The 26,095-nt window shown below is 38.6% G+C and overlaps 1 protein-coding gene across 6 annotated transcripts in view; it reads left to right on the top strand.

Annotated features, from left to right (window-relative positions):
• The first annotated feature begins 215 nt into the window (after positions 1-215).
• Positions 216-26,095, top strand: part of RALGAPA1 (Ral GTPase activating protein catalytic alpha subunit 1) — a 125,104-nt gene continuing 99,224 nt past the window's right edge. For 3 of the 6 annotated variants that reach the window (XM_030451639.1, XM_030451642.1, XM_030451641.1), the window contains exons 1-9: positions 433-538; positions 12,750-12,860; positions 13,397-13,446; positions 14,914-14,971; positions 15,532-15,575; positions 16,476-16,653; positions 18,049-18,164; positions 20,224-20,362; positions 25,687-25,895. In XM_030451639.1, the coding sequence (XP_030307499.1) occupies positions 433-538; positions 12,750-12,860; positions 13,397-13,446; positions 14,914-14,971; positions 15,532-15,575; positions 16,476-16,653; positions 18,049-18,164; positions 20,224-20,362; positions 25,687-25,895 (1,011 nt within the window). Of the gene's footprint in view, positions 539-12,749; positions 12,861-13,396; positions 13,447-14,913; positions 14,972-15,531; positions 15,576-16,475; positions 16,654-18,048; positions 18,165-20,223; positions 20,363-25,686; positions 25,896-26,095 lie in introns of all 6 variants that reach the window. The other 3 variants (XM_030451644.1, XM_030451643.1, XM_030451638.1) reach the window with 2 other exon arrangements.

Genomic DNA, 26,095 nt, shown 5'->3' with positions numbered 1-26,095 from the left:
CGCCCTGCATCCCTCCGGAGCGGGCCCTCCTCCCCGCCGGGCGCGGCCCCTCCCGGCCTCTCCAGGCGTCTGGGCTGGGGGCAGGAGGGAGGAGCCGCTCCCCGGAGGTGCGCCGGGGAGCGCCGGCCGTGACGTCACGGCGCGGTTGCCATAGTGACGCCTGGGGTCGCACCTGACGGCTGTCGTGAAGCAGCGGGAGGAGAAGGGAGGGAAGGAGGAAGGGGGAGTCTAGGCCCGGCCCGCCCCGGCCCCCTGCCCCGGGCCCACGGGGAGTTGGCTCCGCGCCGCGCCCCTCCACGCATCGGAGCCGGAGGCGGGAGGAGGAGGAGGCGGCGGCGGTGCCGCCGCTGGCTATGTAGTGGCCCCGGTGCGGGCGGATCCGGAGGCCGCTGTCCGCCTCTGGAGCGCGGCGCCGGGGCCGGGCCCGCCGGGATGTTCTCCAAGAAGCCGCACGGGGACGTGCGGAAATCCACGCAGAAGGTGCTGGACACCCGCAAGGACCCGCTCACCCGCCTCAAGCACCTGCGCGTCCTCATCGGTGAGGCGGCCGGGAGGGAGGAGGGCGTGGATCAGCGGGGGGCCAGGGGCCCGAGTCCCGGGGCAGGAAGGACCGGGAACTTAAGAGGGACTGGCTGGGCGTCGGGGCGGGACACGGGCTCGGGGACTTGCTCCGGCGAGAGACCCCACCCGGCCCAGCCTCGCCTCGGCACGACGGCCGGAGGCAGGGCCCCGCGCCCGGCATCGCGGGGCTGGCGGCAGCGAGGCTTTAGCTGTGTGCCGGGGGCCGCTGGAGCCGACGGGCGCAGCGGGCGATGCTCCGGCCCGCGCTGTTGTGCGCGTAAATCTGCACCGGCTTTGAAGGTGGAATTCATTTGGTAGCTGTGGTTGGAGGTGAAAAGCTGGCGTGCTTCCCTCGTGAATTACTCTCTAGAATAAATGCTGCCCAGTCGGTACACTTGAATAGAAGTGGCTGGTAAGTGCTGAGGGTGCCCGTGACGCCCAGTCCATGTCCCCTGAATGCTTACAGTAACAACTTACGTTCCTATGTTTCCACGGTAAAAGCTAGAACAGTAAGTGCGCACTGGAGTACATGGAGATGAGCTAGTCTGAAAACCCGGTTGGTTTGCCAGTTGGCTAAGGAGGCAACGTGAGTGCTCAGGTGCTGCTGCAGTTCCGTGTGAGCAGCTGTTCAACCTGACCAGGGAACTGTGATTACATGCAATAATCGTCTAATGAAAAAACAGCAGAGGGAAAATCAGAGTTAACTATTCCAAAATATCGGTTAGTTGCATGTAGTTGTAAAAATCTAAGTCATTGTCATCATGCTGTCTTTGAAAAAAGATGCTTGCTCTGGAATATCTTTTTGAGCTCTTCAGTTCTGTAAGTGTCTGTGTTGCTTCTGCTAGTTGATCAGCACGTGAGCAGGGCTGGGTCAAGGGCAACTCCATTCCGTATTTAGCACAGAGTACCAAATGGATTATTTTGGGTTCTTCCCACAGTCTGTGGGTATTTAGGTATCTTGACCTCCAAAGCTGGTTTCTTTCTTTTCAAAGGATTACAGCTATTGCTCCCTCCTTTCTTTTGGAACAAGTGTTCCTGTATGGCAGCATCTGCTGCTGCATGACTTATTTTCTGCAACAGACTAATTATTTAGACTTTTAAAATGGAGAATAATTGGGTAGCTAGCCATCCCAAGACACATCAGTAGTTATATGTGTACCCTCTTGCTTCACTCAGAGTGTTACCAGTCTTCTCAACCAGCTGTACCAATGCAGTTGTGGTGTGTTTTTTGTTGATTGATATTTACTTCTAGCTATTCCATCAGTTAAAACTTATGAGGAAAAAACATTATAAAAAACACCAAGTACCTCTCTGTGCTTAGGTGTCCTGGCTAAAGTATGTGGTATATTTCTAGTTTTGCTTTAGTCTGCAAAACAGTCCTGCTTATTTTGACCTGTGTTCTAGATTTTCTATGTCTGTTGTCTGCCTTTTACTTACATGATTTTCCATCAGCTTTGCTTATACTTGGATGTATTCTGAAAGATGCAAGCCACATCCAAACCTAAGTTTTCTGCTTATTGGCTGTAGAACAGAATTAATCTATTGGGGCATGTTTTTTGTGTGATTGTCATTCCCCTTTCTCCCCTGCACATGTGTGTATATTGGCTGACACATATCCTTAAGAGAATACAGGATGTGGCTGTGTAAGTAAAGATGGAACAGGATTCTTCAACTTGTCCATCTCAGATGCATTTACAAGATTTTGTCATTGGGCGGGTATTCTTGGATGCACAAGGTACAAAATCAAGGTTTTTTGGGGGGCAATGGGAGCAAAATATTTATGTACTTCCACTCTAGTGCAAGAGAAGTATATAGAAGATTAACTGAAGTCTGTCCTCTCCTATGATGATCTCCTTGCATTAGTTGTTAAATTTCTCTGCTACCTAACCTGTCTTTCAAAGCATAAGCTTTATGCTTCTTCTTTAATAGTTTCCTTGACTAGTTTGCGGGACCAGACTGAAAAAGAAATGTGCCCACACAGGACAGGCTGCTGCCTGAGATGGCTTCACATCCAGGCACCATACTGCAGCTTGAGCAGCTAAGTGCTGCATTTTCCTGTTTATCTTTTTCGTCAGTGACAACTCCCCTGGCATAATAAATGGCGTATTTCCAAGTGCGTAGGAGACTCAAGCTAGCTATTGCCAACAGACAATCTGAGTGCAGAAGGGAATAAATCTCTGTTCATCATCTTTATGAATGAAAAATTATTTGCCGTGTTTGTTGCTCATAGCTGTTCTGTATTGGAGACTAAAAGACTATCCAGAAGAGAATTCTCTGCTGTTTCACATCCAGGAGAGAATTTTCTTCTATTCTTAAACTCCTTTCAGTAGGCCTGCAAGGTGTATTGGACGAGTTAAACTTTTTTGATGTACTTAATAGTCTTAGGTTCAACACCGGTAAACTGAAGGGTGGCCTTGGATTAAGTTAAGACTTGAGTGGAGTAGGAGTTTGTTTTCCCTCTAGTTTATCAAGGCATCCAGAACAGGAGTTCTCCAGTAAGCTAAAATAATGGAATAGTCATGAGAAGAGACGAATGCTGGTGAATTACAGACTGCTGGTTGTGTGTTAGCCAAAGAGAAGAAATCTAAATAGTTTCATTATAGTAAAAGATTGACAGTTAAATCCTGTAAGGCAATCATTCAAGTCAGGTATCTAGAAATATTTAAGATAGCATGTGCTTGTTAGTAAAACCAGGAGAGACTGAAAAAACTTCAGAGAACCTTATATGAAGCCAAGTGAATGGATAGTACAAAGGCAAGTGACATTTATTTTTAGCGAATTAAAAGTAGTGTACATTAGATGGAATGACTTAAATGCCTTTTACAAGACAACTTAGAACACAGCAAGTTGTATCATTTTGGGAAAAACTGTCTTGTCATTGGTGACAACTCAGTTAAAATTTAGTAAAGAATGTAAATTAGTCTGCATAAGGAATATAGAAAATGTCTGTAAAACAGTTGTCTACCATTACACAAAGTATCATTGCAGTTTTAGTAGTCTTATTGCTATAGTCAGTGTATACAAGATTTGGAGTTTGGAATGACTCAGATGAGAGTAAAACTTTAATGTGAAAAGACATTGAAAGCTTTGGAAATGTCTTCTGTAGAGGCAGATAGTGAAAAATACGTAAAAGTATATTAAAAAAGACTGGGAAATAAAGTCAAATAAGTCCTACCAAATTTGAAGTTACAGTAAAAGGTTTTTGGCATAGGAAGCTTCTGAGTGCTAGATTAACTACCATTTACAGGCATACTGGAGAAAATGTATTTTTTTGGCTGAAACTATTTTGTAGATGGCCTTCTTTATGACTTAACTTTTAGTGTCCTGTCTGGCTGGTTCTCTGCTCTTTTTCAGTATGGCTCTATCCAGCCTTCTTAGTAATTCAGGAACCAAGGAATGTTCAGTGAGATTCAGGTGACTAATTCTGAATTATTAAACCATTTGTTAAAGTAAATAATAATACATGACAAATTTGTGCGTGTTACAGGCACAAGTTTTTTTAGTAGAGGTTAAAGCCTTTATGAGACCTCCAAATAGTAACAAATACTGAGAAGAATTGGAAAGAAGAATGCTGAGAAGAATTGGAAAGAGATTAAAGTCTTTATATCCTGGGACATATCAGTCTGGGACTGAAGGTGTCATTATTTTCCTGCAACATTTTTCTTCAAACAGCTGGAACTACAGGCTTTAAAATATTGGATTCTTTTGAGGTGGATTGGCTTCTTTCCATACAGAAGTGTTCATCCCTCTTTTTTGTGTTTTCCCCCTTCCTTCTTAGTTCTCTCCTAGTCTCATACAGTTCCCTTGTGTTATCTTGGTCTCTCTCTGACTTTTTGTCAAACTACTATACTGTCTTTTTTTCTCTGTGCTGGAAGAGCAGTCTTGTTTACTGTGAGCTACTGTGGTGGTTAGAGCATGTCGGCCTTCACCAGAAGGTGGGGTGGGATTCCCTGGCGGGTTGGGTGTCAGTGCCTCAGCTTTGTCAGGAGCCAGGTCCTACTGCAAGGAAGGCTGCAGCTGGTGCAGGTGTCATCACTGAGGCTTTTCTAGCCTATGGAAGTGGATGCATATAGTGTACTCTATGGAATTCGGTATTGCTGCAGACTGAAGCCTGTGATTTTCCAGAAAAATACATATTTTTAGCAGGCAACAGTGAATTAGCAGCTGGATAATTAAGAGGAGATGACATGGAAGTAGTATTGTATTGTTCTTACAATCAGTGTTGCAATGTTTCACCAGACTTTAACATGAAACTAAGAATCTATGGTTTTAAAATGATAGTTCATAAAAATTTGTTCTAGTAATTCTTCATCAAATCATGCGTGATTTGTCCTTTTGTTATAAACAGTGCCTTGAGAACTAATAGTTAAGGCAGCCTGATATGTGAGCCTTTCATAACATCACACACTAACAATACTGACTTCTTGTTTTCCTCTACTTTTGATATCAAATATGTTGCTGATACCTGCTGAAGTTTCAGTAAGAATTTGTAATTTTTTTTTTCCAAAAAAGCTTTGATTTATGCATAATTTTATTATGTGCAAGCAACTCAAGTGAATATACTTGGGCTAAGGTTTGTTTCTATGGCTGTATTCTTAAGAGAATTTTTTCTTTGGGTTTTTTCCTTCTTTTTTTGTAGAGCAGGAGTTACAGGCCTGTGACTGTTAATCCAGAGTAAAGGGGGGAAAAGAGTATATTGTTTCTCAAAAATATTTTATTTGCATGTAGTATATTAAAAATGTACTGCCTTGCATCTCTGGAACCACAGAGAGAATGCTTGTAAAATGCCATGCTAGGAGAAGTGTGGGGTGTTTTTTTTAATATTTTGTTTTGTTATTCTTAGTGATTGGTTAGTGCTTGACATCTCCTGTAAGCCATCTCCGAAAGGGAAAAGACAAGCTATATGGAACGGGATAAATCAGGATACATTAGACATCCATTCTGATATATAGTTAAACAATATACTTAAACAGAGATTGCATTTGTCTAAAGGGATTTTAATTTAAGAAATCTATTTAGCTGGCAGTCAGCCCTAATGCTTCAGCTGGATGACATTCATTGGTGTTGCACATCATCAACATCACTCATGATATCACTTACATACCATAATAAGTGAAAAATGTTTTATGATCTTTAAAATGAGAGCCGAGTGATAAGCAAAATTAGCTGCCTGGAATTTTCTTTGGAGATAACTGTTCCAGAAGTTTCTGTGTATGGACAAAGCTGTATTATTTTTGGCAAGAGTTGTAGATTTATTTCCTCCTCTCCCCCCCGATATTTCAAGCTGCAGAGGACATGTCAGCGCTCTAATTCATTGATTTGGCTGTGGCTTGAATGCAGTTTCAGAAATTAGGCTTGATGTTCGGTCAGTCTCGACTTAACCCTGAATGGCTTCAGTTGTGTTTTGGCCGGGGGCAAGAATTTTTTTGTTTCGGGGTTTTGGCCAACGCTGCGCTCCCGGTGCAGAGCGCGGCCGCCGCCGCTGCTGCTGGGGTGGGGGGGATAAGGGCTGGCGCCGCATCAGAGCCCCGGGCGAGACAAAGGGGGGGCGGCTCTGGATGCAAAGGAAAGCTATGAGTGCGTTTACCTTGTGGCAGGTCGAAATTAAAATAAGTATATTACTACGAAGTTTTCTTGAGTAAAACTTAAGTTCTGGAAAGTGTGTGAGTTGTTATGGATGCGTTTCTTAAAAGCTCACTAGCATAACTCTTCTGGCGTTTGCAAGTAAGTTTTTGAAAGAGTTAGCTTGGAGAGCTGTCAGCCGCTTCTGCTGATTTCTGTAGAGCACCGGTGTTGAAATTTTAACAGTTTGTGTGTAAATCATATTCACTGGTGCTGTTAACCTGCATTCTTGACTTAATTTTATTTTTTTTTTGGTCCTGTATATTTATATCGATGTTGGTGAGCAGGAGTTCAGATTTAACTGTTGCAAAATAGAAGTCCATTAAAAGATTTCTTGGAGTGTGTACCTTTTTTAGTACCAAAACCTGCCAGAATTTTTTTTTTTTTTTTTTTAGAAAACTACCTTTTAAAAACAGTTTAATTTTTTGTTACATTTTTTGTTAAATTGCTGGTGGTGATCTGAAACTGTAAGGACTAATTCAAAGCTCTTGTTTAGTACGTTTGCACTTGTAACTCACTTTTTGAAACCTTGTGGTTTGTTATCAGGTCTCTTTTGCTTTGGCAGTCAGTTAACTATGCCAGAGCCACCAGTCAGTTCTGGAGGTTTTCAGCTTAACCTTTCTAAATTACATGCTTTTCCATTCGAGAGACTGTCTGTATGTGACTGAATGTCTGTACTGTTTAGTTTTGAAGCAGCCATTATATTTCTCAGCTTGGAGAATTAAGAATGAGTTCTGTTCACCATTTTGCTTGTTTGTTAACAGACGCTTAGGAACCTCTTGCTTTCAAATGGCACCAGTTTGTTATGAGAATTGACACTGAACACTTCAGTCTGTGACAAGCCTCCTCTTGACAGAAATAGAACTAGAAGTCTGGCTGTCTTCCAGGTCATTGTTTGCTGCAGTTGTCACTGCTATTTTATTTTTGGGTAAGGATGAGCGAAAGTGACTTTAAAGCCAGTACATGGAATGAGACAGGATAATGTTTTTGTTACACTATGTACTGTAACAAATTTGTGTAAACATATCTTAAATTCTGAAATGCTTAAAATTGAATGTAAAGTTAACCATAATTTGATCTGTGATGAAGCTGGTTGCTTTCTTAAATGCTGTGGTAAAATCCTGTGATGTTTTGTATGAACTCATGAGTGTTAATGTTTTGATCACAAAAGTTAATAAACATGTAAGATCTATGGGGGGGGTTTTGTTTTAGTTTTAAGTTCAGTATTTTGATTGATTACCTTTAAAGTTCTGTCCTGAGAAGAAAGTACACGTTTACCAGCTCTATAATATTTCAATTTTATGCATCAGGAAGTAATCTAAACAATAGAAATGTGTTTTTAACTCCACTGATTTATAAATATGTAATAGATGTTATGGGTTAGTTTATAATAACAGTGTAGTATGTAGTAAGCAAAATCAAAAGAGAAGGAAAAGTGTGTATAATATGTGTTAAAGCCCACCAGGATGATCCTCCTACAGAGGATTGGGGTGCTATATGTACAGACTTGTAAACCTTGCAGAATCTGGCTCAGGTGTTCCCTTATGTAACAACACAGTAAAAATCTGTGTAGCTTTCTCTGTTTCATGTTTTACATCTGACAAAATAAATTTTTAGGGTCTCTGAGGTGGTACTCTTGCACTGTAATTCTAACTATGGTATTAAAGGTACAATATGCTCCTTCTAAGGTGTAATACTAAAGTGTTATATTCTTATTGAAAAACTCTTGTGAATGCAGATTGTTTCTGGTTAAGAAGGGATGTGCTGACAATGGAACCATAATAAAAGCATTGGAGCAAATGAATTTGCTCTCGGGCAGGGTTCTGTGACAGAATAAATTTTCTACAAAAAACTTCAGACCTAGAATCTTCCTTTCCTAAAATTGAGCACTGTGGACACTTCAGTTTTGAATATCCTACTGAAATACTTGAAAAAAAGCCAACTGTAACCTTTCAGAAAGTTTTGAACAATTAATTTCCAAAGAATTGGCAACTTGAAGATACAGGTGAGCAAGTTCTGAAAAATATAGTCACATTTAAGCACAGAAGTTGGTAGGAGAGGCAGAGTGTTTGCTGTGCTTTTGTTTTTTGTTTTTTTTTGGTGGGTTTTTTTTTGTTTGTTTTGTTTTGGGGTTCTTTTTGAGTATAGGAGTTCCAAATTTCAGCAGGTTTAATGAAAATAGGAATTCTACTTAATCTGATCTTGAATACTCTTGAATTCTCTTGTAATATCAGTCATATGAATAGTTTTGATAGTCTCTCATTTTTAGGTTTGTTCTGTTTCATGTACCAAACTAGAGCAGAAATCCATTAACTGAATATGAGTTCTAAAACTTACACATGAAAATGTAATTTACCTTGTTAATGCTGAACCTAGAAAAAAGCTAAAGCTACCTTTAGAAAAGTTTTATGGGACAAAAAAAAGAACAAAGAAGTTATACAGGATCTCTGTGCTTAAATGTAACTTTTTCCTTTAAAAAACCTAACAAACAAAACAAAACAAAATGAAACAACCCAAACCAAAACAAAAAAACACTGAGCACAGAGTTAGTGCAGAGATCAGATTTGTACTAATTTTTAGGTTACAGAACGTTATTACTGAAAAGTCAGCAATCAAAGATCCATGTTTATTGTTCTGGTGAAGCGTGAAAAGAACTTAAGTTTTTCTTGACTATCATCCATAGATGATAATGGAAATCTGGGCTTTAGTGTACTGAAAACATGCTTTGTACAGTAGAAGCTGTTTTCACATTGTTGGAATACTGTAATGTCCCATTTTTCCTTTTTCCATTCTGAAAGACTTTTCTAACTGTATTATATGGTGCCAAATCTGTTTCTGACTTCTTTACTACTTTCAGTCTGGTCATAAGTATCAAGAACACAAGGAATACATTAGTTCATGATAGTTAACATGAATCTGTGGTAGGAGAATACAGAGTTCTTTTGTTTAAAAATAAATAAAGAAATGCACTGTAAGTTAGGGAGGAAAGCCTATTTCTGTGTGATCCCACTTCAAGTAAAAACAAGGCTATGTGTCTCTTATAAAGGCAGGAAAGATGAAGTAGCCAGAGCAGAACAGCCACTTCCTGCAAATTCCCAGTTTAAGGCTGTGTGAAAAGAACATGCGTGTGCTCCTTGTAGTGGGGTCCCTCTGCATGCAGCATTCATGATACTTAGGAGAGCACAGAGAAGAAACAGTAACCTAGCGTTGGAGAAAATGGTTTAAGATCAGTGAATTGAAGAGCTGTGTCTCTAGTTGATCACAAGGATAGTGGTGAACTGAATGTTTTAGAGACACTTTCATAAGGAGAAATAAATTCATATCCTCAGTTAATGAAGCAAGCTGTAGCAGCAATGTGTATCTGGAGGTCTTAATGTTAAAGTAATCAAGGACAGCTGTGGATCACTCATGTGGATTGTGTTCAGTAGAGAAGTAGCTGTGAAAAGGAATGATGTATGCAGCTGACCAGATTAGATGATTTCCAGATGAAACTTCACATTATTTATATTATTGTCTCCGTGCTGGATCTGTTCCCTCTCCCCTTAATTCTTGTCCTAATGCTTGGTCAGGGTATGCATAATGGTTCCAAACTTCTTGACCAATGCAAAGTTCCAGGTTTCTGGACCAGATGCCTAGTGAGTCACTGTAGGTGTTCTTTGAGAATAAGCAAATGGTCTCTTGTGCTCTAGGCAGCAAACCTATAGGTTGCACAAATATGTGTTCCTTCCATTAGAAGAAGAACTGATTTCCATAATTAACAGAGATAGTTTGAGAGTTTACTAAAAAATGTTTTTTTCAGGTAGTACCAGGACAAAATTCCCATTAAATAAAGTATCATGTGCTTATTTTTTTCCATCTGAACTTAATAGAATTTATTACAATAATTTAGTTGTTAGCTGTTTGCTTTGAATTAAAAAAAACCTGGGTTTGATTATGCTATCAAGTCAAGTGTGATCTTCAGAAATTGAGGTGAAATGCATTTGCCAGAAAAGTTGCAAGGAATTTATTAGTTTCATCCTACTCTTTCAAGCTATAGCTGTATTTTGCACGTATGCTCTAAGTGTTAATCGGATGTTAATGGTAAAGTCTTCAGTGCTCCTCTTCGTCTTCTGAGATGACTGGCACCACATTGTACTTAATTAAATAAATATAAAATAAATAGGTAAGAGTGATCACCCTCTAAAACTCCCCCCAAACAGAACTGTAGGCAGGTAGAAGGGTGTCTGTACCACAGGGCCAGCTGTGGGGGTGCAAGTGTTACTGGGTAATTATGTGGTAAATCAAGAATGGCTGTTAAGCTGGTTATGTAGGAAAGCTTTTAGTTTGCTGCCTGAAGAATCTACGAATAGTGTCTCCAAAACTTACTAACTTGCGTGTTAAGATTGAGTCTTTAAAGAATACATTTCTTTTGTTTTTTTATTTGTCTGTTCTGAGCTGAGCCGTGTCTGGGGAAAGAATTGAGGGCCTATTTCAGGAAACGAAACATTTAGTGTGCCTGCAGCATTCCTGTGTATTGATTGGCAGAGACCTTGCTTAACTGCTTCTCATCCTTTTAGTATTTGGAACTCTGTGCCTGTTCACGAAGTGAGCAGTTCCACTGCTTTCTGTGTGCAGATCCCATGCAACAGTTAAATATATGGACTAAAAGGTTGTCTACTGCCACCGTCCTTTATCCCAAAAGTCTCAATAATGTCTCTTTTCCCCTTCAATCCTATTCAAACCCTTTTGATTTGCTTTCTGCTCTATTTTCTTGTCCATAGTCTCAAACTGACTTAGGGTGAGTGCACAGTGAGAGGAAGAATGTTTGTGTTGCTGATGCTCTAATCATAGCTCCACTTCTGATGCATTTGCACTGACAGCCTGAAAACCATGGTCTAGTATGTTTACAGTGGTGTTGGGTTTTTTGGCTGTCCTCACATCAATGTGTCAGACTCTTAACTCTGCTGTTTCAGCTGTTGGTCTGTGGTGTAGCAGTTCTGCAAAACTGGAGGTTTGGTAACTCTGTAGCTAAGCTGCCTTGCTTAAAGAGTAGATCTTGGCTCCATCCCTGGAGATATTTAAAAAAAGACTGGATGTGGTACTCAGTGCCATGGTCTAGCAACCGCAACGGTGGTTCAAGGGTTGGACTCGATGATCTCTGAGGTCCCTTCCAACCCAGCCAATTCTATGATTCTATGATTCTAATGTAGCACTGTCTTCTCTGGCTTCATTGCACTGATCATGCAAGATGGCAGAATACTGCTGTACTGTAAAAACCTGAACATTTAATGAAAACCTTTAGAGTAAGATTTGTCATAAAATTGGGTTGACAGTCCTCAGGAGCTTCATAATAAAACACTATTGAAAATATGCCATGCTCTTGGGCATCCTTGCCATTAATTGTTTCTCTGCTTTATACTCCACCAGTTGTATATCCAGTCATGTGCAATGATGAAGATTGATGTCAGTCTAAAAAGGCTTAAAAAACTATGATCCAATACAGAATTACAGAGGCACTTAGAAAAGGTACATCTACAGTGAAAGATAATGCCTCACTGTACAGGGCTGGTGAAGTGAATAAAGGTTTCATTTGTCTCACTTTAATTCATTTTGTTGGGTTTGTTTTATTTGTTTCACATTAGTATTTTGAAAGGAGAGAGTTTTGCCTTTAAAGTATTGTCTCCCTGTTCCTCTCTGCTTCCATGCTATTGTTCTGTCCACCTAGTTTCTCTAGTCTCCAGATAAATAGCAGGACAGGGAGTGTTGTTTGGCTCAATGTGTACTAAGACTTGAAAGAATTCATTAAAATTATCGGTTTAGAATTAATCGAGATAAACCATCATATTTTTTTTAACTGGGGATTTGCACAAAACCACCCTGAGTTGTGAGAAGAGTGTTCAGAAACCTTACTGGAGTACCCAAGAAAGCACATCTCTCTACACTCACAATGTTTCCGCCTCAGGTTATCCTAATGTCCCAGCTTCTGATCTGAGACCATACAGTCAAAGGAGTATGGAGTACTGAGCCAGATTGGAAAGGAAAGTGAATGTTGGAGCTTGGAGGTAGTAAGGAGGCAGCAGTAGGAATCCAGTGCTGCTGTCTGCTTTCTCACAACCTGTTTCTCTATAGCACAGAGGAGACACTCACTTGTCCTTTTAAGCACTTCCTTAAGATAGTTTAGTTGTGTCTGGTAATTACAGCTGGGGACAGTGGTAGTCTTTCCATTGTAGGGTTTGGGCAGTGTTGTCAACTTTATTCCTATTAAATTAAAAATTAAAACAACCTCATCTGTAAAGTGCTCTTCTTGATGGAATTCTGGTTCATGACTGGGGTTTGCAGGCATTACTGTCATGCAAACAATGAGTGTACAAGAAAACACTTCTTCCTGTTTTAAAATTCACTAGGCATTTGTGATGTGCCATATTGCATTTCACCATGTTCAATTTAAAAGAATGAAACTTCAAAAACTTACCAGTAATAGTAATTAAAAAACCCCAAACCTTCAGTGCTTTCTACTGGATAATAGTATGCAGTGGTTGACTGAGTATTTGAAAGAAATAAACCCAATATTCTGTTCTGTTTTTCAGAGAACGCAGAATCCATTGATCTCAAGCAGTTTTTCGACCTACATTTCTCACATATATATTATGTGTTCTTTGAAAATTTTGTGACTATTGAAGTAGGGCTTAAACAAAAAGGTAAGTATTTCAAATGGAACACTTTTTGTCTTGGTGCTTGTGTTTTTGTAATAAAACAAAGCAGGATATTATAAAAAAAGCAGCGGGTCTATGGTCACAAATAGCAACATCAGCTGTGCAAAATATGTGTAATCATTAGCTTTGGAGATAAAGGCAGAGCAATTAGAGGTGCGTGCAGTGAAGATGAGCAAGAAGCATTTTTTCTTGAAGGACTAATTTTGTCCTTTTGCAAAATTAGGGTTTTTAAAGTGATAATACTTCTTGTGTTCTGCAGAACTAATTTCTAAGTTTTTAACAAGATACTGTGTAACTTAATCTCTACCAGCTGTTGAAGCCATAGTAGACAGTCATACAAACTTTAACTGTTATAAACCATAACTAAGAAATACACTTTTTTTATTTGCTGAAGGAATGCAAAATTATGTTTGTAGAAATACATGGGTTTGTTTTGCACATCTAAGGATCTTTATCAGTGTTCTGTACATTTTGTTTTGATAATGAAAATGCATCTTCTATTTGTTTTTAATTGTATCTAGGTCACAAGTCACAGAGAGAAGAATTAGATTCTATTCTTTTTATTTTTGAGGTAAGATTCATTGAATAATCTATATTAGGTTTTTTGCTCTGAATGAAACCCTGTTTAGTAACAGTATAGCTATTCTACAGTTGTTTGGAAATGTACTTTACATTTAACTACATTCCTTTTTCCTTTTACTTAGAGTTGATTAGATGTGCTTTGTGGGAGAAGAAAAATAATTTAATTGCAGTTTTACAGGAAAATACCTAAACAGGAAAAAGACATTTTTTGCATCTACAGATAGTTCGTTACTTTTTGGTGGTGTTGCTTTGCTCCTCCTTTACAAAGTATTATACACTTCAAAATTCATGTAAAAGTGATCTCTGATTAGTCATGTTCTTTAACCCTCTGATTGCATATTATCTCTGATTTTTCTTAAAACAGGTTAGTACTATGGAATTAATTTTTATATATCCCTTTTGTTTTCAAAAATTATTTGAAAATAGAATTTCACAATTTCCTTACCAAAAGCAATTTTACTTAAGATGAATTAGAAATTACTGTAATGAAATCAACATTTCTGAGCAGAAACTATAATTTACAAATACTTAGTGGGTCAAGTTTTTATTTTCCTTTTTGATGGAGGCTTCTGACTACATGACAAGGATTGTGTTTTTTAAAAATAGGTACCATTGAAAGCTGCTGAATGCTTATCACATGATTAAATACAAATTCAGGATTTTCTTTTTTCTAGTTAGGTACATTGGTCTTTAAAACTATAGGAGTAGCTGTTACAAGAGTGAGTCTGAAGAGAGGTTGGTCATATGTTCACTTGTTCCTACATAAGGGGATATTAGGTGGCCTATGCTTTGGGAACAGTTGCACAGGCCAGGAAATTATTTGGAAAATCAGGTTATTTACAAGTTGCTAATGTTTTTGGCATAAACCTTGAAGTGCTACACAGTAGTTTTTTAATTGCCTTTGTCAATAGCTGTGCTCTTTTTCTTACCATCTGAAGATGATCATCCTCCAATCTAACTGGAGAGGTGTTGGGCCATTACTGCCTCCCTGTTTTTCTAATGGCTTCGTTGTAACTCATTACTCCTCTGTTGAGAAGGCTGAAGCAAATGTTTGCTTGTGCTACAGAAGCGATTTGGCAGCTGAGCATTCCAGTTTAAGGCACTATAAAGGTGGAATAACCTGATGAAATCTGTTGTGAACCAGCACAATTGAGACAGATTGTTGCCATTTCACTCCTTGTGCTGTAAGCAGCAATATCCAGCCGTGGACCTGATAAGCTGCAGTAACATCTGAAGTCTCTGGTGCAGAAACTTGCCAGACAGTTTGTCAGGGTCTTTGGAGCTTTAGGAGTGGGATTATATTGGAAGGACAGTACTGCTTCCAAGGAAAGCAGTGTGAAAATTTTCTAAGTTAACCCTACAGATTCTGAAGTCTTTGGGAAAGCATTCTTTAGTCTTTCAAGAATGGGAGCAGCAACACAGACCCTTGGATTCTGCTTTGTTTTGTTTTTTTTAGAAAATTTTGCAACTCCTTCCAGAAAGGATTCATCAGAGGTGGCAGTTTCATAGTATTGGTGAGTTTATTATTCCCTCTAAAAAAAATACTTTTTTTCTTAGTAGCTATTATTATTCTGTGCTACTCAAAAAAAAAGCTAACAAACAAAAAGCCTCATCAGTGTAATGAATACTCTTCTACCCAATTAAATCTGGGGATCTAACTAGAACAGTGGCTGAGAAAGAAGAAAGCAGGTGGAAAATTGCTTTTTAATTTTTTTTTTCCTAAATTTCTATCTTAGTAATAGATTTCAAAATTGAGAGGTAGTCTGTATATGTAAATGGGGAATGCTGATACTATGTGCTTTAATGATTTACTTTAAATGTATAGATTCCAAAAAGTCCCTGGGGAAAGTTGTTAAGGGTTATGTAGAAGCTATGAAAGGTGATCTTTTTTTTTTTCCGTCTGGCATTGAGAAAGTTGCCTGAGGATAACAAGTTCACCAAGATTAAATTGGAGAATGCCAAGGACTTGTTTAAAAGTTGCCATCAAGTCTGACCGAGAACTCCAACATCTTACTTAATAAAGAGCAAAAAGGCAAACAAATACATACTTTTCCTTTCTTCTCCTTCTTTGTAGGGTTGATTTTAAAGAAGCTTCTTCACACTGGAAATTCATTAAAGGTACTGGAAAAAGTTGTATATTGCTGTTTCTAAAATACAAATAGGAACCTGACCATGATTTGTGTGTCATGAAAGAGTGACTTCATATCATCAGCTTTACCTCAATAGTAGTAATAGTAGTTGCAGTACAGTATGTAGAGTAGCCAAGTTAAGAATGTGTGCAAATGGTTTGAAGGATTTTTCATTAAAGCAGAAGTAAGCCCTAACCATTAATTGTTAGGGTCTAGGAAAATGGGTATGAGGCTCAGGTTGTCTTGGGTGGGAGTGGAAGGTAATCTACACTGAAGAGACCTATTTGTGGGTAGTGTAATAACAGTTGGTCACGGGACAAAAGCCACCAAGTGTAACATGTAGGTTTGGTACTGCAGCAGGCAACCATGCCACTGCTGTAAACCACCTGCAGGCTTGGCTGGTGCTGAAATTCTCCAGTGTGAGAGCTAGGAGGGGACTTCTCTAGGACTCTGTCACCTTTCCTGAAGAAGAAATGGAAGAGGGCAGAATGGGTCCTTCTTTTGCAAAACGCTCTCTTGCGTTATTACAGTTCTCAAACAAATCTACAAATGTTATGGCTGTTTTTGTATTTTCTGAAAAACTCACAGTGAATCTTGCAGTGCTATAGTCAGGCAAGTAACTAGACGTGCGTTTGTTTTCTTCCCCTTATTTCAGAGAAAACCCTATGAAAGGGATTCTGTGAGCATAATAGTAGTGAAGGTGCCAGGGTTTTCATTTCATTTCAGCAGGAGCAGTAGTAGATGTGCTAGCTTGTCCTTGCTTATTGCTGGTGGTCATGCAATCTGTTCTCATCTTTTCTACCGCTCCCCTTCTTCTCCCTCCAGGACAAATGGAAATGCTTTTTTGTGATCTAGGACAAGTTAACTCACTCCATTTTTTTCCTTTAAGATACGACGAGAGGGCATACGTCTCTTTCTTTTGTGGCTTCAAGCGCTTCAGAATAACTGTAGTAAAGAACAATTATGGATGTTTTCTTGCTTGATTCCTGGATTTTCATCTCCACAGTCTGAATATGGCCCCCGAACACTTGATAATCTCATTAACCCTCCACTTAATGTTCAAGAAAGTAAGTAACTTGGTAATATTTTTTTGGTTTTTTTCAGAGTGCTTTTTAAAATTATTATTGTTGTTTTGTGGTGGTGTTTTTTTTTTCTGTTTGTGTTGAACATTTTCACTGGCACTGATCATATTCTAGGGAACAAGCAATGCAAATCAATTTCTAGTATGGGCAGTAGGTTAACCAAGTGATTAATCTTCCTGTTGAGTCAGTGTGTGATCTGGCAATTAAAGTTGTGGTATTCCTGTGGCTTGGAATCTTCCTAAAGAGTTAGACCTTGTAAATTGCAAAACCTGGGGCCAGAGTGGTCTGCCTCAGTGGAAAGGCTTGAGCTAAGCTGTTAATACTTTCTAGATTTACATTTTTAAATGTGAAGAACATTATCTTTAATCAAGGGTGATTTTTCTCTTAAGATTACTCTTATATCAGTTTTTTGTTTGTCTTTTCACTCTAGCGGTAAATATCAGATACTGATGAGGCCTCTTGCCTCCCAATTAATTCCTGTTAGTAGGATTTCAAGCTCATTTATTGGTGAGTTGGAATTGGATGGGGTCACACAGGCGAACTGTGCAGTCACATATATGTGACTAAGAAGCTAACCACTTTTTGCTCAGAATATTAATTGCTGTTGCCATTTTTCTGCCACCACCCAATGTTTTAGAGTGGACACAAGCATTACTTGAGGAAGCAAGGAGGGCCTCCTTGATGGGTAATTCAATTTACTGAAGCACAACAGACAAATTTTGTGGCAGCATAGCTGTGCAGATAAAAGTTTGCTACATACTTTAAGCCCTCTTTTGGAGTTACCTTATGTTAAATCTCTATAGCAGGAAAGGAGGAACAAGTCTGGAGGGGACATAGGCAGCACAGAAATTCTGAGTGCAAAGAATGAAATGTGAACATCTAACTGCAGAAACAAGAAAAATTAACTGTGAAGTAGCCTCACTGTAAAGGCAAAGGAAGAATAGCTCTTGTAAAACTTAAGACAAATGTAATTGATCAGCTGCTAAAGAAAGAAAATAGGAGAGATATAAATGAGTATTTGGCATTTGTGCAACACGGGTGTTACACTATTGTTTGCATAAATTCCAAAAGAATTGGAGTACACCTTATAAAAATTAGGTCTGGGCGGGTAGTTTCTCAAGGCACATATCAAGAACTTATCTCCTGTGTTTTTATACATGTAAGAAATTAGTTCTCTGGTGTTTTATTAGCTAAAATTCCCTAATTTTCATTAATCTGTGGTTGGATTTTTTTACCTGTAACTGCCTCTGCTTACCCCAGTACATTTCTACTTCTGTAACTCAATAGATATTTATGCATGAGCAGAAATGGTCTGTTAGATGTGTGCTTCTTTTTTTGTTTGTTTGTTTGTTTATTTATCTGTTTGTTTTTTTTACATAGCTCAAGTGACTATAGAGGAAATCACTCCACTTGTTCCTCCACAGTCAGGAGATAAAGGACAAGAAGATTTAACAAGCTATTTCTTAGAAGCACTTTTGAAATACATAGTAATTCAGGTATGTTCTGCAGTTTTCAAGCGAACAAGTACAAAACAACATCTGTTTGTCCATTACAAGAAGACATTTACTACTAGCTCTGCATATATATATAAAATTGTTATAAGCATTTTTCTCCCTTGCCCTTCCTTCAGGTGTCCTTGTTGCTTTTTATCAAATTCTCCTAGAAAGTCTTCAGTTGTATTCTGTGTTAAGATACATAGGTTTGTAACCACGGGGCCTTGCATCAGATTGCAGCATATAGGAACAAGACTTGTCTGTCACTTTCAGCAATTCTGATTCCAATTTGCTTCCCATTTTCACCTTTCAGTCCCTACCATGTTGCCTGCACCAAGTGAAAGGATCAATTGGGCTTGCTCTGATTATGTGGGTTTTGTGGTGGTCATGGACATCACTCGTCAAACTAAGGGGACAGTCCTAACTGAAAGCATTGGGATTTTGTTATAAGACCTTTTAAAGAATCCTGTACTTTTGCTGGCCTTTCTCCTAGCTTTTATACACAGGCTAGCTGGCAAAAACAAACAGTGGTTTCTAAACTGGGACTGTCAATTTCTGTGTTCAGGGTCATATTTTTTCTCCAGTTATCTTTCTGGAATTTCTGCTGTCCTCTTCATTCTTCAGTGGAAACATTCTGTTACTGGGAAGTGCCAGTGCTCTGGGGTGATTAGAGTGTGGCACTGAGATTATTGATTTCTAGCAAGAATTTGTAGTATTATTTTGTTTTGTTGCTTGTTTGGGTTTTTTTATGGGTATGTTTTGGGTTGGTGTGTAGCATTATTTTTTTTTTGATCAGCAGATATTTACTATCCAGCTATTTCAGAAATGGTATATTAACTCCTGTTGGTATCTCAATTTCCCAGGACTGTAGTTTTAGGAGACTTGTAAGGTCAGGCATAATACAGTACCTCTGCACAGGGAAAATTTGGGGATACTGCTACAGCTGAGCAAGTGAACCTCTTCAAAAGAAGTGCAATGGGAGACAGTGCATGTTCAAAAAATTTCAAATCAGACAAAGTTTAGAAGTTAGGTTCTGCTTGAGAGTAGCAGCACTGCTTGAGATAATACTCACCTAGTGACACTTCTGTGTGGACACCTGGTAATAAGATCTTGCAGACCCAAAGCTACCTAAAGGGCAAATTATGGAGCTGAATTGTGCTCAGAAAATTACTTGAATTAGTATCTAGTCCATGGTATGCAACTCAGGCACACACAATGTCCTTCCTTTTGTACCTTGAACTTCCATGTATTTGAAAGTCGGTTCATGTACTTCAAGCCAGTACTTGCAGTGCCTAGGATGGTGCGTGACAAAAGCTTCTGTCAAAAATTGTGGCCCAGCTTTTATGTTTTCTTTAATGTATTTGCTGGCCAGTTAGCACATGCTGCTTCTGAGCCTCCTGTGTTGTCATAAGCCCAGAAAATTGCTTGACTGTATGCAATAGATATTCCAGAGTAGTGCCTTCTAGGTTTGTCCAGCAGAACCCAGTTGGGTGGATATCAATAAGTTTTTCTTCACACTTTTGGAGTTTGCACTAGAGAAGATGGACGTTGGACGAGTATTACCCATGTAAACTGAAACACTGTATTGGTTCCCTTTATCTTTCTTACTCTGTGAACTTGCAGTGCTGTAATAATTTGCAACCTCATTTTGTTGCTTCCAGCATCTTCCAGTTTGAATAGAGATCCTCATATTGTGATATGTAGGGTGAGCTTGATGGTGACTGTTCACTTTGAATATAAATAGTGCTTACATTCTTGAAGATGACTGCTCTCTCTGTAATCAGTTGGTAGTATTGTATTTAAATTTATATGTCATTGAGAGAGGTGTCACATAACTTGTTGACTATGTGAATGCTGAAATCTTTTGCTGAAGTCTCTTTAGAGACAAAAAACCAGTCTTTGTTTCATTTACATTTCCTGGCTAGTTTTTGTTCCATCTTTAAAAAAATGTTTATTAAAATACGTATGATTTTGTTCCAAGGAAATAACTTAGAAGACATTTCCTCGGTGATCTTTCTCTTTTACTTCTATATGTTTACTTTATCCAACTTCTTTTTTTAAGGTTAAAAGTTTAGAATGGAAGAACAAGGAAAACCAGGAAAAGGGATTTTCATTTTTATTCTCAAATTTTAAGAAGTACTACTTACCTTCCATTTTCCCAAATATCTGTAAGGAGACCAGCTTGTATAACCCTATACTTGGTAAGTGTTAACACAGCTGATAAAATTGCTACATTTTCTGTAACAGTATAGCAAAGCAGCTATGTGCCCCATAAAGGTAAATTAAATGTTTTTGAAAAACAGTTCTTCAGTGTTCCCTCTGCTGTGGATTTAAGTTGTGCTCTGAAGAGGAATGACTGTTGCTGAGATGAAATGTGTTAGTGTGCTGTACTTTGGGGGATGTTGACTTTTATCTGTTTAGAATTATGGTGTTTGGATCATACAGTCTTTGCTCATAATTGAGGCAGGACAAAGTTATGGTTTTGTGACAACTATTTTGTCTAGAGCTTACAGTAGGAAGATGAAGCTAGGGTTTAATGAAGCTAGGGTTTAACACAGTCTTTAAAGCTGATGGTGCTAGAATTTATAGAGTGGAATTTTAGCTGTTTGTGAAGCATACCTAACTAGAGTTCTGCTCAGGGCTTTTTAGCATTCTAAACTAGAATGTTGTTTGCAAATACTGATTTTTGTTAGCTCAGATTTGTATCCACCCATGTACATGTTTGTTGCAAGCCAGCAGGGTTGTTTACAAACAATGCCATGTATACCAGCTTTAAGCTGCCATTTCTTTCCTTGAATAATATGGACACCTCACTGCTTCTCTTACCTGCTGATGCTTCATCTCACAAGGAGTGATAGTGATCTCCAGATACAACTTCATGTTCTAAAATCAAGGCCTTAGTTTCTGCCAGAAAAACTAACTGTCTTCAGAGATAGATGTTTCAAGACTGTTCTTCTGGGAAAGACAAACAGTGGAACTTGTCAGCTAGGGAGAAGAAACAGTATAAATCTAGCTATAAGCAACAGTAGAACAAGACTTGTGTGAAGATACTGAAGAGGTCCAGTGATAAAGTAGCTAAAGAGGAATGGTAAGCAATGCTTGGGAAGCAAACCTACTGCTGCTTGGTGTCCTCAGACAAGAAATGTGGAAGCACTGTTCCCTCTTCCTGTGAAGATCTTGATTGAATCCTCTATAGAGGTGGTACTGTAGTCTTGTCTTTTCCTGTGAATCGTGAACAAGAAACTTCAGAGGTCTTAGTAAAGAAGAGGAAGGTGGGAACAAGACAAAGAAATGGGCACAGACCTCCAAAACTGCTGCCAGCACCTTAAACTCTGTGCAATTAGCAACAATGATCGGAATTTCAGGGAAGAATACAGTGATGAAAGTAACAAAAACACTGGTAAGTCGAATAGTCTTTTCTCCTCTAAGAAGTTCTTCTCTGAAATGCAGTCCTTTACCACTTCTGAGCAAAATTTACAGCCTTTAGACAGAAACCAGTGCAAACTTGGGTGCTGAGCCTGCTACTAAAAACAGTTTGGATGCTACTGGTGTAATGTTTAATTTAGAGGTCCTGAGATACAATCAAAACAGTAATTTTAGTAAGCAAGCATTGATACAGGGCTTTACGGGAGATAGTAAGAGACTGCAAGGTTTTCTTTTTTTTTTCTTTTCTTCTTTTTTTCTTTTTCTCTTTTTTTCTTTTTCTTTTCTTTTTCTTTTTTCTTTTTCTTTTTTCTTTTTCCTTTTTTCTTTTTTCTTTTTCTTTTTTCTTTTTCTTTTCTCTTTTTCTTTTTCTTTTTCTTTTTTCTTTTTTCTTTTTTCTTTTTCTTTTTCTTTATTCTTTCTTCTTTATCCTTTTTTCTTTATTCTTTTTTCTTTTTTTTTCTTTTTTCTTCTTTTCTTTTTCTTCTTTTTATTCTTTTTCTTTCTTTTCTTCTTTTCTTTTCTTTTTTTCCTTTCTTTTTTTCTCTTGCCCCTCTTGCCCTTCTCCCTTTCCCCCTTTTCCTTCAGATAAGTATATTGGTTACAGTAACAAGCACGGAGCATTCCAGTTACAAGATGCTAATATTGTGCCTTCTCAAGATTTCTCCTAATTGAGTATTACAGGCTTAGAAGAACCTATTAGATTGTTGTTTTGAATGTCTTCTAGCATCTATTTAGATTCTGTAAGGTAGTCTTTAGAAACTGTTTAGTGAGGACTACAGATATGACAGTAAGATTCCAGGGATATTGTTTCTTCCATTATAGTAATCTGTGCCATTTCCAAGCCATTTTGATGGGATACTTCATTTACAGAGAAACAAGAAAGTGGGCTCTCATACACTTCTTTGCAGCTCTTCATTCCTTCTGAACCTATTATTGCCTTAAGTAGTAAGCCCTGTCAAGACTAGAAGTGTCTGTCATTATTACTGGTTTTGATAGCCTTTTTATTTTCTACCCTGTGTATGCCTTGCACTAACTACAACTTGCTGCCCTTTTTGGCATCAGCTCACATCAGGTTCTGAGACAGGTAAGGGCAGGGGATGGGGAAAGCCCAAACCAAAACAGAGAGGAAAAATGGAAAGCTGGGATAAGGGAATATTTCTTCTGTACTATTTGAGTCAGTCCAATAAGCTTCTGTCTTGTTTTGGTTTTATGTCAGTGTCCGCATCTGGAGCCTTGACACTTACTTCCAAGATGGACAGAAATGTGAAAATACAAGAAATGACTGAAGTAGGAAACACTTGAGAAGCAGCTGCAGCACATCATACAGTTGGAAGGGAACAGAAAGAGAAAATATTCCTAAAGGATGTCATGAATCTACAGAAGACAACAGTGTGCTGCAGAGACATATTTACTGCATGTCTGCTGAATGTCTTGTTCTTTTTAAAATGCCAGTATTGCAACCTTTATGCCCTGCTGGGTGCTAGACCAGAGAGAACCAATTTTTGGATCTTCAAATACTGTGCTACCTGGCATTTGCTTCCTTTTTTTCACTGATTGTGCTGTTATAGATGCTTCTGTTTAGAATTATTGGGTTTTAATCTTACTATCCTGCTGTTTTCCACAGAACTAAAACAATGTACTGGGGTTTATTTGTAGTAAATAAACTCTTTGTAAGATTTTAAAGGAGTATTCTGTGCATTTCTTACTCACTTAAGTTGATATTATGCAAGAGCTGGACCTTTTTCACCTAAAAATAATGCTTCCATTAAAAATAGTGGATTTAATGTGAAAGTCTGTTCTGGAAATACTCCTCAGTTTAGTAGAATTATCATGTGTTAATCACAACTTTTGTGTGTGGCTGTTGAAATGACAGAGATGTACCAGCTTGGATATCCTCAGTGCTGGTGCTGGATATTGTGTTCTGTATCTGTAGCATTAAAAAAGGAAAGTCAGACAGCAGTCTGGGAGGTAGCACTCACTTCAAATGCCTAGAAGTATACATAGCTCTGATAAGTTAATTGACTAGATAGCAGCTGATTCTTTCTTTGATGCTATCCGATATCTTCCTACTGGATTATGATACCATAACCTGGCAGAAGGTGTCGCTGATCCCTTAAAACAACTCTTGATCTTGCATTAGGAAGATACAGTTGGAAAAACTTCAAATTCTTCAACATGAGCAATTTGCAGCTCTGACTCCCACCATTAGTATCTTTAAACTATCTTCTGGCCTGCAAAAGCATGGAACATTTCTCTTACTGATGTACCACAAGGAATAGAAGAGTTGAGGCAGTACCATCTCTGTCCAATCTCTCTCCATATCTGAATAGGAACATAGTTTTTCAAGTCTCCTTCTTTTTGACTTTTTGGTGGCTCTGTGGAGTCTTTTTTGTGTGCTGTCACCAGATAAAAATCATGATGCTGAAACACCAGGAGGAGTGACAGCCCATGTCATAATCAGTTGTCTGACAAATGTTCATTTACTTTTTGTATTGGAATAGATCTCATGCTTGCCCTTCTAGAACTAGAAACAGAGTTGTCACACCACTCCCAGAGAAAAGTCATTCCCACCTAAAAGTTTTGTGGGTGCTTCAGATTGATGACTGGTTTTTGCAGAAAAGTTTTGCACCCTGTCTTGGGCTGTGAAACCCAGAAATGACATTTTGCAGTGTGGAGTTGACTGATACATGACTGAAGCTGAACTGAGCTGTTGATATTTGTCCCTGCAGAAATGTGCTACATGCAGTATGCACAACTAATAATCTTGGCCATCTGTGTGTTCCCCAACCCCCCGATCTTTGTGATGTTTTTACTGCACATGTCAATTCTATCTGTATTGAGTTATTAAGGACTGTCACTTCTTTCTAAAGCAGATTCAGGAAGGCTGATTACACTCGGCATCTTTGTCACAAGCACAGTAGAAAACCAGAAGAGCTAAACAGTTCTGAACAATAGTGTAGAACATGGGATGGAGCAAATGGAATTGTAGGTTATAGACCCCTCGTAACCACAGTTACTGTCAGCTGGCATGCTACTGGGCATCATTCATTACATTCCTTTCAAGCTAATACAGAAGCTACTGCCGCTGAATTAACTTTCAGCTAAGTCATAGGAAGCTGCATGGGCTCTGGCAGCAAAGTCCTGCAAAATCAGGGAGTGCAGATGTGGCAATAGATGAAGCAGCAAGACTCAGGTGGCTTTGGAATAGGATTTCTCTCTGTTCTATTCATCTGTCACCTACTGGCAGCCAGAAGAGGCTGTGCTTATTACAGGTGCTGTTAGAGTATAGTTTGGAATTTGAACTCTCCCACTGTTACCATGGTTAGATGTAAAGAAGTGATGGTCACTAATTATTTTGTTTTACTGTGGGTTGCTGCAGCCCAACATAGCCATCTTTCTAGGGATGCTTTAGGAAATGTGGTAATCCTTTCATCTGAACTGCATCTGCTTTTCCCATTAGGTTTGATAGTAGGGGATAAAGGTTAAACAGGACTCAGGGAAGGCTATAAAATGGTGCAAGTTACATTAATTATTGCTTAGTAACTTAATTATAAACACTTCTTTAAAAAATTGGGTAATATCAATTCTGTGTGAAAATTGTGTTCTGGTGTAGGCTGTATTCTAGTCTAGTTAATGGTTGTTTTGCTACTTAGAACTCTGTTGTAGTTTCTGATGAAAGTTTGAAGCCATGAGTTTGATGAAGTTTAAATATTGAGCATCACATGTAGCTTTAAAGAAGTTGAAAACAATGAAATGTGTTTACTTAGAAAAAAAGGGCACGCAAGGATGTGAGGCTAAAGTAATATAATTCAAATAAAATATTAAAGGTTTTGCATAGCAGAAACAATTTGCTGTCTGTGGGACCAATAATACCATCTCACTCCAGGAGAAAATTACACCTTTTTAAGTCTTACAGTCTAGGGTTGAACATTTCTCAATTATGTCCATTTCAGCACATGTTGGGATGAGTTGTGCAACAGTGAATATGAGAAAACAGCACCTCTGAAAGTTCACATATAGTGTTTATGGTTTTACGATTTTTTTCTTATGCAGAGCTTTGTGTCTGTATGTATTTTTAAGGTGTTGTGTTTCCTTACAGACATACCACAAATGAGACCAAAGCCACACTATGTAATGGTGAAGAAAGATGCTGAAACCAATGAGGCAATATATTGCACAAAGGAACCTTTTATTAAGGCTCGTGTTATTGTCATTCGATGGTTGGTGTCTTTCTGGCTTGAGCCAAAACCACATACAGGACCTCATATACCTGGGATGGAAGGTGAAAATGTGCCAAAGAATATTCAGGTAAAACCAAATATATAAAAAATGTTTTGTTTTCATTTTTTGGGTCTTAATTATCATGTAATTGTCATGTAATTTTAAAGAGGAATTTCTAAACATATTTTCTGTTTATGAATTCACTTTAGAAGGACTTGCTAAAATTTTTTTTTCAAATTCTGCTATTTTGTTTTTAATCAAATAGACATAAGTATTAAAATGCAGCA

The sequence above is a fragment of the Calypte anna genome, chromosome 5A, assembly GCF_003957555.1.
Source record: "Calypte anna isolate BGI_N300 chromosome 5A, bCalAnn1_v1.p, whole genome shotgun sequence".
NCBI classification, from domain to species: Eukaryota; Metazoa; Chordata; class Aves; order Apodiformes; family Trochilidae; genus Calypte; species Calypte anna.
Note: the sequence above shows the minus strand (reverse complement) of the source record. Positions and strands in the feature narration are given on the sequence as shown.